Source organism: Dermacentor variabilis, chromosome 10 (assembly GCF_050947875.1).
Source record: "Dermacentor variabilis isolate Ectoservices chromosome 10, ASM5094787v1, whole genome shotgun sequence".
Lineage (NCBI taxonomy): Eukaryota > Metazoa > Arthropoda > Arachnida > Ixodida > Ixodidae > Dermacentor > Dermacentor variabilis.
The window spans coordinates 118,529,574-118,542,498 of NC_134577.1; the positions used below are offsets into that span (position 1 = coordinate 118,529,574).

General features: G+C 42.5%; 1 protein-coding gene across 2 annotated transcripts in view; it reads left to right on the top strand.

The window, feature by feature from the left end:
* The window catches only part of LOC142560908 (uncharacterized), a 236,316-nt gene that overhangs the window by 169,841 nt on the left and 53,550 nt on the right, over window positions 1–12,925 (top strand). For both annotated transcript variants that reach the window (XM_075673325.1, XM_075673323.1), the window contains exons 30-32: window positions 4,062–4,221; window positions 7,959–8,131; window positions 10,581–10,912. In XM_075673325.1, the coding sequence (XP_075529440.1) occupies window positions 4,062–4,221; window positions 7,959–8,131; window positions 10,581–10,912 (665 nt within the window). The remainder of the gene's footprint in view (window positions 1–4,061; window positions 4,222–7,958; window positions 8,132–10,580; window positions 10,913–12,925) is intronic.

The following is a 12,925-nucleotide window of genomic DNA, read 5'->3' on the forward strand; positions in this document are numbered from 1 at the left end:
TCAACTGTTCTATGTCAGGGCATGCTCTGTAGCATGTGACATGTCACGAGCAAGAAATGTTCATTTAGTATGTGTGATTTTTATACTTTTGTGCCATGGACGTCTCCACTAATGTCGTGGATGCAAGGAATGAAGATAAGATTTGGTACGCTACACAGCAGCGTGATGATTCATGCACGAGTTGGTTTAACAGCTACGTTGTTCTGCTGCTAAGTACAGTGGTTGTACATTCACTACTGACCATTATGACCACTTTTTGATGAAAACAGAACACACAAATGCACATGTAAATGTATTTATAGGCGCCATAACATGGTCATCCAACTATTCTTAGTTTATCACTGTAATTGAGCATAGAGAGACCAATATATTTGCACAAGCACATATACACATACAAAAAAACGCAAAAAAACACTAGCTCTCGGTGTACATTTTAACAAATATCGTTAATTGTAAACTGGTGCCTCTAAGCCCCTCCCACCAACAGTGACTGCCATTTTGGAATGCCTTAAGTAACATCAAAAATGTGCAGCCAGCGCCCTGTCATCTGCTCTGAAACAGTGTACACACCGCACTCTGTGTGCTCTGGCACCCAATGGCACAGTGAAGGCATTCCTGCTGCATTGTGCCCGCCATTCTTTCCTTCCTGCGATTAAAACAGCACATATCGGAGGATGCCTGCAGTAACTATTCTAGGCTGAGTGCTGAGATGCACATGCGAAAACAAAAACAAACATATTTCATGCACATTGACCACACAGGACACACTTTATTTCATCACTCATCAGTGGCACCAGGCTGCTGTATCATGCAACTACAACATGCAAAAATTCAAATATAAATTTTCTACTGTACAGAATGCACTCAAATTTTGACATCTTGTTGTGAGATGCACACCGTTTAATGTGCAATGCATAATTAAAGTTGAAGGTTTGGTGTAATGGCCCCTTTAAGTTCATGTTAAAAATTCATTGACGGCAAAAATCTGCTGCCATTCACTGTGATGAGACATTAAATCCTGGCAGTTACTGTTCAGGCATCTGCAGCATTATGGGAGAAAGACCTCATCACAGTGTATCCTCACACTACTACATTGTTTTCACTGGCCTGCATTCACTCTATAGATATTAGCTACAAAGTTACTAGACCTTGCAAACTGAGCCACTCTTGGTTCACTTGACTAGAACTTGAATAACTGAGTGTGGCATAACTTGCGCTTTGGCATAATCAAGTTCAATAACACACGTGGTGCTGTTCAAAACTTAATTCTGTTCTCTCATAAAAACCTGTGTGTTCTGTGGAAGATTTGATACTCCGAATCAACTGCCACTTCCTATCTGTTGCTTAGCGAATGCCACTGCTTCTGTTATTCCTTACTCTGTGCACGCTGAAAGCTTAGTTTGGTTGAAACATGCAGAAAAGCAGTCAGTCTATTGAATTCCTAGCACAGCTTGGTTCACTTTGTTTTAACCGACTAATGAAGAGAAAACCCTGTTTGTTCGACATAAAGCTTCTTGAGCTTCATCCAAGGTTTTTCCTCTTCCTTTGTTGTCACTCCTGCCTTATCTTTATGTTTAGCTTAAGGGCAATTCGGTCGTGTCAGGCTGTGGTATGCCCGACAGTATGGCCGAGTGCACAGAGTGGTGTTCTTCCTCCTATGTTACAGTGTGGGAAAAATTGTGTCACACCTGAATCAAGATAAGGTTCATCACCATTATCATCGCAATGATCCTTTTAGAGAGAAGTTACCTAGATATTATGTACCAATAATTAAAAATAATTTTTGTTCTTAACATTATGATGCTGAAAACGTGTAGATGTGTGTAACCTGTGTGGTAATTTCAAATATGAGTTTCGTTCTTGTTTACCTTATTTGCTTATAATTTTACGCAAGTGTTCTTTGGTTAATTTTCTGAAATAAATTATGGGAAATAAGGTCATCAAATGTAGCGAACCAAAGTACCAATGGCTTCAGCATTGGTACCCTGTTTAGCTAAATTATCCATAATTCATGATTCAGAGAATCCAATAACATCAGCCTTACTACTCTGTCTACCCTAGCACAAAAGTTGCTAGACTTTAATGTTGACATTCATCTTTAAGCAATTCCTTAAAGAACAGGCTTATTGCCAGTTTTCTACTGTGATAAAGTTCTGTGCACATTTAAAATTTCTTTAATATGTATAATGTACTGCAGTCATAACTTTAAGCTTTGGTTTAAGTGCCTTCTCTGCACTCCATCTCAGTAGTTCCCCACAACACTGAGAAGGCAATGAGGCATTCTGGTGCAGTGTTGTCGCATGGCACGTATACTAACATAGTACTTGCAACAAACACTACATTTATGCCTTGTTTCTTTATTTATAACATACTACAGGCCCCAGTAAGGGCCCAAGCAGGAGGGGCATAAGTTACATACAAAAACGAAAGGAAGAACATATATATATATATATATATTATACACGCAACTCAGAACTGTGGGAATGCACAACTCTCCGGCATCTCCTGATATGTTGTTTTCCTGCATAGCTCCCGTCTCCTGTAATCCGGCTTCGCCGCGTAACTTAGTGCCAGCGGCAGTCGGTCTGTTTGCAGCACATTACGAGAGATGGCACGAGTGTGGCACTGCTAGCTCCACCTAACGGCTGGGTTGGTCGGGTGCGTCAGGGAGTAGGCCCTCCTCTAAGCCCCTCCCACCAACAGTGACTGCTATTTTGGCATGCCTTAAGTAACGCCATAAATGGCGCTGGGTCGGCAAGCGGCGTGGACGTTCCGTGTGTGCGCCGATCCATGCTTCTGCGAGACCGTCTCGCGAGGCCTCGTTCGAACGCGTCACTGTTCACGTGACCATGCGCGTGAACGACCAAGCGTTGGTGTCCAGCATGGGGCAAACATATTCGCATTGCTATCCGGTCGCGGTTAGTCAGGACTGCCGCGATTTGTCGCGTGCCCATTGGGATGTTTTGTGTATAGCCACTCGGCTAGCAGGCGTTAGTCTATGAAAGGTGCAATAAATGCCCTTGTGATTGTTTGGACTACTGTGTTCTCGATCCTTTGTCCCAAGAGCATGGGATGAGAACCCTATAAAACTAGGTATCTATCGAAAACCCAAAACACATTTAGCCACATAATTATGCAATGTCATCAGAGCTACGTAAGTGTACATCAATGTATGCATGCATGCTGATAATACACTTAGTGGTATATATTAAAATGTGAGAATGAGGTTTTATGAGAACTTACAAATTTGAGTGAATGCTCATTACTGTTAGACCTGGAGAGGACAAGCACAGATATAACGAACTGTCAATGTAAAAAAGGTCTAAAATGTTTGTTGCTAATATCAGCATGTAACAAATACATGCCTGTAACAAATATTGGACATAACGAAGGTACTCGCCGTGGTGCCCTAGCAGCTATGGCGTTACGCTGCTAAGCACAAGGTTGTGGGATTGAATCCCGGCCGTGGCGGCCGCATTTTGCAAATGCAAGAATGCCTGTGCATTGGGTGCACGTTAAAAAACCTCAGGTGGCCAAATTAATCCACCACTACAGGGTGCCTCATAATCAGATCACGGTTTTGGCACATAAAACCCCAGAATTAATTTTTTTATTTTAACAATGAAGGTATTTTTGTATTGAATGTCACATCATTATAATAAGGTTTGACTGTATATTCAAGTCAGCATTTGAACACAATCATCAGGAAAATTTTGCCCAAAAAGCTCTGTTTTATGGCAGAAGCAAAGAACGCACGAAAAAGCTGGACAACTTTGACATTGGCATGCTGGGGTGTGTTGTTCAGAGCTTATACTAGATCAAATGTTGATCAAATGGCAATGTTGATTTCACAGTATCATTGCCGATGCAAGCAGCTAACAGGTCACAGATAACATAGTTGATAGCGCCCGTCCTACATATTGGCAAGAAACATTTGTAGTTTCTACGGCACATGCTTAGCATCCAACTTTGTACACTGTGGCGACTGCTAATTTTCACTGTTCAGAGTGCATGGTAGTTTCTTTTTATTCAGTTGTTAAATTGATAGCATTGACTTTCAGGTACACAGCATGCTTGCAGAATCATGGAAGATGTCGCACCAAGTGCTGGGAACATTCCACGCCATTTACGATCCTGTCATCTACAGCAGCTCTGCGTTGGTCAGGAAAGCAGCTACGGGTTTGGGTGCAACACACGAAGCCTTTAAGCAAACAATTCCTGGTTGGTGAAGTATTTTAAAATGTTTGCCTTTTATTAAATGCTCAGTATGTTTGGCACGGTGCTAGACATTTTCATCAGGGTGTTTTAAGTTTGTAATGACAAGGTCTGCTTTATCGTATTCTGTAGAAAGCGTTGATTAAATGTTGAGTTGCACAAGTCTATAATAACTGCAGCTTGCACATATTTCATAGAGAATTGCCTACATTTATCCGAGAGAAAGCTCTCAGGGATCCCAGTTTCACAAACCTGTGTGAAGCCTGAAATAATAAGAGTTCATCAGAACTTGCTTATGGGAGATGACATCCATAGAATGAAACTTAACAGTGAGTGAACTTTTGTTGAGACTCTTGACTATCTGGTGGAAGGCTTTACTACAATGCCAATTATTAGGGCACTCAAGGTGCGTTCACGTCCCCAGCGATGTCGTGTTGCCACAGTATCAATGGTGCACATCTGTTTCTCACATGGCAGTTTAGGAGGTCTCCAGAGACGTGGCAGATCAGCAGGGCAGTTGGCCGTAAAAGTAATTCAATCAGATCAATCAATCAGATAAATTTTCGTTTTACAGGAGGGGCCAAGAGTAAAAGACGTAGTGACTTGACTAAATGTCCCGACTTCTTTGCCCTACTGTGAAAATGATAAAGCCAAGTGTGTATGCTAGTATCACTCTCTGCTCAATTGGCTCTGCCAGAGTCAGGGTGGCATTCTGACATCCGCTGCTGGCATCAGTGTTGTACACACAAACCCTAGCATTCCTGGCGAAAACAGGAAACAACGCTGACCAAGGTGCAATTTTTTTTCTTAACTGACGTTTCGGCCCCCACACAGGAGCCCTTTTCATAATGAAGGGCAAAGCAGGAAGGGAACGACATTAAATGCGGTTGAGTACGTGATGTAAGGTGCAAGTGTAGATTCGATTAAAATTTTCGTAGTTACGATTCAAAGTACATGCCGTTGTATGGCTATGAAGTGACTCAAGATAAAGCCGTCGACTCTGGTTTCTTTCACTTATTCATTTATTGCACTTGTTAGGATGCAGGCACTGTCCCAGCCTATCCGTGACACCAGCATGTTCTGCAAGGGTACTGGATCCATGCGGCACTTATTTCCATTGTATCGATGCTCCTCGAGTCTTCTTTCAAAATTTCCACTTTCACCGATGTATTTGTAGTCGTAATGTATGCAGAGGATAGCACACACGACGCTGGCAAACTTTTCACGTGGCAGATGGCCCTTAATGTTCACGAGGCCACTGCTGAGCTTACGCAAGGACACATGGGCTGCCTGCACACCATATGGATGCATGACACGTGCAATGATCATCCCTGTTCCGAGTAACCAAAATGCAAATTTTGAAGTAATACCTGTATATGTGTATTTGGCTCAAGTCTACCTAAGGCACACAGACCTGCTAATAGAAGAGCGCTAATTTGGCTATGGTTAATTCATTTGTGTTTAATTCAACCCCAACTGAAGGTCCGGCAGGAGCCCATGCATTGCTATGGGCCCAAGCTTTTGTTAGTTCGATCCTAAAATTGGCTTTCGCCGGGTAATTCGATCAAACTTGACCAGTTAGCACGCACGTGCCTGACCTCTATGGTGGCCCAAATAGTGACCCCTTTAGTGGTAGCATCTGTCTCGGCAGAGCTTAGGGGGCAGTGCCATATCCCATCGAAAACACAAATTTTGGGCCTGCTTTAGAAAGATATTCAAGCAATAACCGTAGCTCACGATGTCTGATTATGTTATTTATGCGATTCCAATGCGAGCCTTTCTTTTTCTAGAGAAAATTGTGCCGGAAATTGCTTGCGCAGTGCAATTGAATGCGAAACCAAAACTGCCTTCGTGGCGTTCGTGTGCTTTGCCGCATAACACAAGCACACTGCGGCGAAGCTGACTTTAGAAAACCGGCGATCTTTGTGAATACATAATAGAACCTTGCCCAGTTTTCTTGCTAAGAAATCGGGTGCATGTTTAATTTCTACTTTGTTTAGGAACCATAATGTCAGTTTTATGTAGTTTTCTATGCTGAACACACATGAAGTGGGCACGCGTTTGATTCAGGAGTGTGTTAGACTCGGGCAAATGCTGCCAAATGAATCGGTAGTGTGTTTTGCTATTTTTTCTGCATCTTGTTTAACTCGACCCGCGGGATAATTGGATCAATTTCATCGGACCCGTCAGGGTTGAAATGACGGAAGTCGACTGCATTCAGCAGTTCATTATTTCAAAACACTGGGTGTTAAATATTAACATTTGCAAAATATGCAGAAGGTAGCCGAATAAGCGCTTGCACAGTTAAGACTAAAGTTTGTCTAGCACCTTCACTCTGATTCAATCTCGCGTCCCTGTGGAATGTGCACTTCAGAGCAGGACCCGCTAACCATTGCGATTTTGTGTAAAATTTGCACTTGTTAACTCGTGAAAGCTTTTGAGCTCCACATAGACCAAGACGGGTGGTGTCTGTGCATGTATTTTGAAGGCAACAAGGTGCAGTACCGTAGTGGATAAGGAGGTTCTTCAGATTGCAGCAAAGCCAGCATTGAGTGCCTTAAACTGTCACAGGAAATTCATTCACTGACAGAGGAATTGCTGAAGTCTGCTCTTTTTTGTGGTGGTATATAGACATGTGAGGGTGCCTATGCAGTGTGCAGGAACACAAAACTCCTTGCCCTCTTTCAATAAAATCATTCGGTGGACATTTGTGATAAATGATAACTACATGAATGGATTTGTCCTCGTATGTTTCTGTACAGAATCCAAAAGTGCACTAATACCAACAGCAGTCATACTGAACGTGGGTGCACCCTTCCAACAGTCGCTTCGTCACGACAAGGACAACTATAGCATTTGAGCAGTGACTGTCCTTGCAGCCACCCAAGTTCTGCTTGGTCATGCATGATGGCATCACCTCTTCCCTCAGATCTCTGTAGACAAATTGCTGAAGAATACCAGATGTAGGCAGCACACTGATGCAGACACTAATTGCGTGCACATGTTTATGCTGCATTGAGACTTGCCAGATGACACAATTCAAAACGGTCGGGTTCAGTTAACATTTCAGTTATTGAGTTAATGAAAACTAAAACTGTTCGGATAGGCGATATAAAGGCACCATTGCCTGGCAGGGTAAAATACAAAAACTTGACTCCAATCAGTGTTCAGCTCATGAAATGTGCAGCTTGTGGCATTGTCATTGTGTGGCAGTAAAGAGTTTTTGAGCTTGTCCGTAAATGTATTGTTCTTTGTGGAGTACTGGGTTACCAAAGACTTAAATTTGAGTGGCCGAGTCAATGGTGCCACCTTCTGGTACAGAGTTTAACCTAAGATAACATGGAGCTATTATTGCAGAAACCAAGCATATAGTCTACTTTGCTAGTGTAAAGCATCGTTAGCAACATAGTCATTAACCTGCAGCCTCCTTAAGAGATTTTTCTTTGACAGAAACAAGCATATAGCACGAAAACATGTCTAATATGTTGTCATTAGAAAAAGCATCCCAAGATGTTTCCAGCATTGTTGATGCAGTTCATGTCTCCGTTAACCCAGTACTCCATGAAGGTTACTCCATTTATGTACAAGCTAAATCTCTCTATTGTCATTGACGTTGTGGAATGGTTGCAATGAAAGTTCTGAAAAAAAAAAGGAAATCTTGCCTGCCAATAACCCTTCTAAATGGGGCAGTATGCTAGTCTAGCTGAGTGCATTGTAACTAATCTGTCACCTTATCACTCTAGGATGGGCCTTCTACTACTTCAACCTCGACAAGGTTCTTAATTACACTGCCCATCACATACCTGAGCTGTCAGCACAGCTGGCCACGATCTATTTGACGCGGCCAGCCAGAATTCCTGGAGTGGTGGAATTCTCTGCCGACATGCCGTCCCTTCCTTCGTATGGTAGTGTTGAAGTAAGTGTGACTTCATCCACAATGCAGTATGCAGACGAGCTCCACAGTACTTTGTGTCGATTAGTGTGCTGCTTTTCGTTTTGCATGCTATTCTTAACGATATGCTCATTTGTTTGCCAGCTGATAGTGGTTCACAGACAGTTAAACAGTAGCAGAAGGGTAATGGTTTTTACTCTGCTCCTTGTGCGATATGCCAGACTGACACCCGAGTTACATCTGCTCGCTCCAGTTAGTGTACAGTAGAACTTCGTTGATACATTTCTGTATTGTTTTCCTGGCTTTTACACTCGGAAAGCATGAGTCCCATTTAGTTTTCATAGGGCCACATGTATTAGCTGTCTGTTTGTTATGTTTTTCTTTCCTCTAGTTAAGTTAAAGCACACCACTCACATGGCATTGTCCATTGGTGACACCTACCGTGCTTACTCGCATAATGATCGCACTCACGTAATGATCGCACCCCTGAATTTTGTCATCAAAATTCAATTTTTTTTTTCTTTCCCGAGTTATGATCGCACCTCGAACTTGTCGCATCTATATGTCTTGTGCCAAGTCTAGCTAATGATGATCGTGCTTATCATCTGTCGAATGCTATGTGAATGACTCTCGAAGACATACCAAGTGGTCTACACGCACCAAACGTTCTTAAGCAGATGCCCCATTCCATTCCTTTTATCACTTTCTGCACTTCCATGAAAAAAAAAGTTACAACCAAACTTACCATGGCGTTATTATTTGTAGGCTTCAAAATGGTTTTGGTCAACAACAACAACGAAAAAGGCACCTTTCAATTCTTCTCATCTGCACTAGTGGGCACGCAACAAATTGCGAGCAGCAACGATAGTGGCCATGTTTACACTGATACGAGACAGTGTACCCTATTCATACACCAACACTCACAACAGAGCTCACATATTCGCCCACCCTTAGTGGAAACGTGCCATATTAGTATAGTAGTGAAGACAGATGCCGCAGTTTCTGCACATGCCCGCGATGTGTTTCTAGGTCACTGGCAGCTAAGCAAACCCATCTCTGTTTCTGTCCCCTCAAAGTGTACATGGCTATGTTATTGTCGCAAACTTGCAGATATTAACGATATTATTCATTACTGATACGGAAGAAACTGTTTCAATGCGCGTAATGTACTCACCAGAAAAAAAAAAATCCGTTCGGCGCATTCGGCTTGCTCCACTGGCTGCTATTTCTGTTTTGGTGTCCCGCAGTTACAGCGGAAGCCGCCTGTTTGTTGACCTGTTGTAATCCCGCAGCAAATGCGGGATAAAAAAAAAATTATTTTTGCGGAAAATTTAACCTGCGTAATGATCGCACCCTTGAACTTGCATCAATTTTTTTTACAAAGAAAGTGCGATCATTATGCGAGTAAATACTGTACATTGACTGCCTCATGTCACTACTGAAAATGGTCACTTCACAGAACCTGCCATGAGGCGCAGAAGAGTTTCCATCACTGTCTTCAGAATGTCGCTGCTTGTCAATCTCGATGCAGATTGAAAGCGAAGAGGAGGTGGATGAAGGGAAAAGAGGTCGCCCAGCACCCACAATAGCAGATGCTGTCCCGTTACCCTCAATACCTCGTACTGTTACTTTGATGTACAAGGCTGAGCAGAAACTGAAAAGGGGCTGTGAGTGGGGCTCAAGATTCGATCCAACCACCAGATGGAAATGAAAAGCTGCGTTTAGTGCAGTAGTGGTGCTTACTGCTACAACCCTTCTTAAAGGGCATATAACATTCAACCTAATTTCAAGACAGTAATAACGAGCCTTACTGAATGGGTTTTTGATAGTTTGTTGGTTTCCTATTTTACTTCCAGTCAGGTTTTGTGTGAGAGTAGCTTTTTGTCTCCTCAGAAGTGCTGTTGCAAGTGCTATCAGATGTTAGATTTTTCTGGACTATACATTACGTTGTTATGGTCCCCTAAAAGATGCATCGATAGGGCCCTACTGCATTTAAGTGTTTTATTAGAACTTTGTTGAGTAGTAAACAGTAGCTTGCCTCTGGTTTAGAGCAAGAATTAGTTGCTTTAAGTGTTTCGTGCAACATGCAAACATAAATAAATTTAAAATAATTCTAGATAATTACAGTCAAGAAGAAAAAAATTCACCGTGGTCGGTGTCTGTTTCCTGTTCTTGCCATGAATAAATTATGTGTGTTCAAATAAAATAAAAAGGCAACATGTGTGTTGAAGCTGTATGCAGTTTTCCTTTGTGTATTGCAATGTAGCTGAGGTAAAGAAATATGATTAATCTCAAACAGCCAGCCTTCTAGCTGAATTGAGAATCAGAATGGTGGTCTGCCAAATTTGGTGGTGAATAGTACTTGTAGAGATGTCACTACTCTGAAATAGCACCAGAGCACATGTGCATATGAATGTTCAATCTGCTCTTGCTGCCACCTGTATATCTGACTTTATTCTTGTTTTTGTTTAAGCATCTGGTCAGGAGTCTTCTACGGAACCAGCAGCCAGAATCGTGGTCGCTGCCTCGACTCGAGAAAGGCCAGAAGGTGGCAGCCATCTTCGGCAGTGGACACGTGGTGACCTTCGACGGCGTGTTCCTCGAGTTCCCCAGCTACCCAGCTTCGTACTGCACATACCTTCTCGCGCACGATGTTGGCGGTCGCCAGTTTACGCTGACAACCAGTGCCGATGACCTGCTGATCGACTTTCCGGAGGTTGCCCTCATAATTTCGGGACAGGAAGGCAGAGTGCTTGTGAATGGAAGCGATGCACTCATTCATCTTCCTCTTGTGCTTGGATCGGGGTGAGTGGAAGCAGGCATGCACTTATCTGCCTCTGCAGCAAGGCCACAACACTGGCTATCATGTGCAATCTACGTTGATACCTCGGGTGTCTGCATGAAGACTGTCTCATTGTTTCTTCTCCACTTGTAGCCAGGTAATGCTCTAACTGATGCGCAAAGCACCCTAGTGTAAGCCTATTTCTTTCAACCTAACATTCTTTGTCACAAAAGTGCACTCAATGTAGTGTTATGCTGCTGCTACGCAAAGGCTTGCATGTTCGACCCCTGGCTACTGCAGCTGCCCAATGGAGGCAGAGTACAAAAATGCTTGCTTTGGGTGCACCTTACACATTAAAGAGAAAAATAAGTTTAGCTTTGTTAGTTAATTACATAATTTAAGTAGTAACTTAGCGCGATAACAACACGGAAACAAGAAAGGTGGACAACGACAAGCACTTGTCCTTGTCCACCTTTCTTGTTTCCGTGTTTTTATTGTGCTAAGTTACTGCTTAAATTATGAATGACCAACTAGCCCCACAATCAACTCTTATAGTTAATTACGCTTTTACAATAACAAAAACCCACTCTTACCTTGAAAGGTGTAGGTACTTCAGAAAGACTGACTGTTGGGCTAATTGGACTATGGTGGTGACTAGAAAGCTTAGCACAAGAAACTTGGACGCAGACATTGTTGACACAAGAGCATTTGTCCTCATCTGTTCCCTGTGTCTGTGTCCAAATTTCTTGCATCATGTTTTCTAGTTGTCATAAGAGGATCCTTGCTAAATCAGAAAGGAAGCAAAAACAAAATACAGGTCACAATTAATGCTGCATTGAAGTTCACACATCAGCTTGCCAGGACATCATGAATTTTGACACTGTCTGCCCGGGCCTAGTTAACTATAGCTAAAGATAGATTACACTGTCTCCTAAAGAAGCCAAAAAGGAACATAACAAGGTTTGGGAACCTGCACTCCAACCCAAATATAAGAAAATACTTTGAAATCCCTGTTGTATAATGTTATCTAGTGTTTTATTAAACAGAATGGTAATGTTAGTAGCCACTTTTGTTGTAACATATTTTAACGATCAATTGTGCAATGTAAGAAAATACTGTAAAATCCCTGTTGTATAATGTTACCTAGTGTTTTATTAAAGGGACACAAAAGCCAAATACTAAGTCGACGTGGACTGTCTAAATACCATTCTAGAAAACTTGCAACGCTTGTTTCGCACCAAGGAAATGCTTAGTTTACGAGAAAAATGAAGCTGAAGGGTCCGAATACCTTTTCCGAAATTCAAATCTACCGCCACCCAACCGAGGGAGTGGTGATGTTGCATACGCCATCGCTGCCCTTTGCTGCTGTCAGTGAATAAAATGGCGCCCGACAGACGGTGGCACCGAGCCAAGACAGAGCAGCGGTTTGACTGCTGCAGCTGCATTTTGATCAAGTGGCGTACACCGTTCGAGCATCCCGTGACATCACATGGAAGTTGAATTCTCTGCTACTTGCAGTTTGTGCGAGTTTCATGAGCCAGCAAAACCATCGCAGCACTATGCGATAACAAAGCTACTGAAACGCGAAAGTGTGGGCAGTGCAGACTAGAGCGAAAACAAAACCTTTTGACCACCCGCGCCATTGTCAACGAAAATTTCAGTGAGTTCTTTTTTCTAAACATGAAATGGAACTGGACAAGTAGAATTTTATTTCATCTTATAATACAATACAAGGATGTTTTTTGCAACGAGTAGTTGAGTAGTAGGGACAGAATTTAACTGAGGACTGCTTTCGTCATCAGGCAAGTGCTTGAATGTCCCAGGGGAGTCTCTAATTATGTCCTGCATTTACCTCGATTTCTCGATTATTAAGGCTCTGTTCACGATAATATTGATGCATTAGAGATTCTCTTGCACTATTGCACTAATCTATCACTTTAGCTTGACTTAGTATTTGCCTTTAGTGTCCCTTTAAACAGAATGGCAATGGCAGAATGGCAGAATGGCAGAACAGAATGGCAGCCACGTTTGTTGTG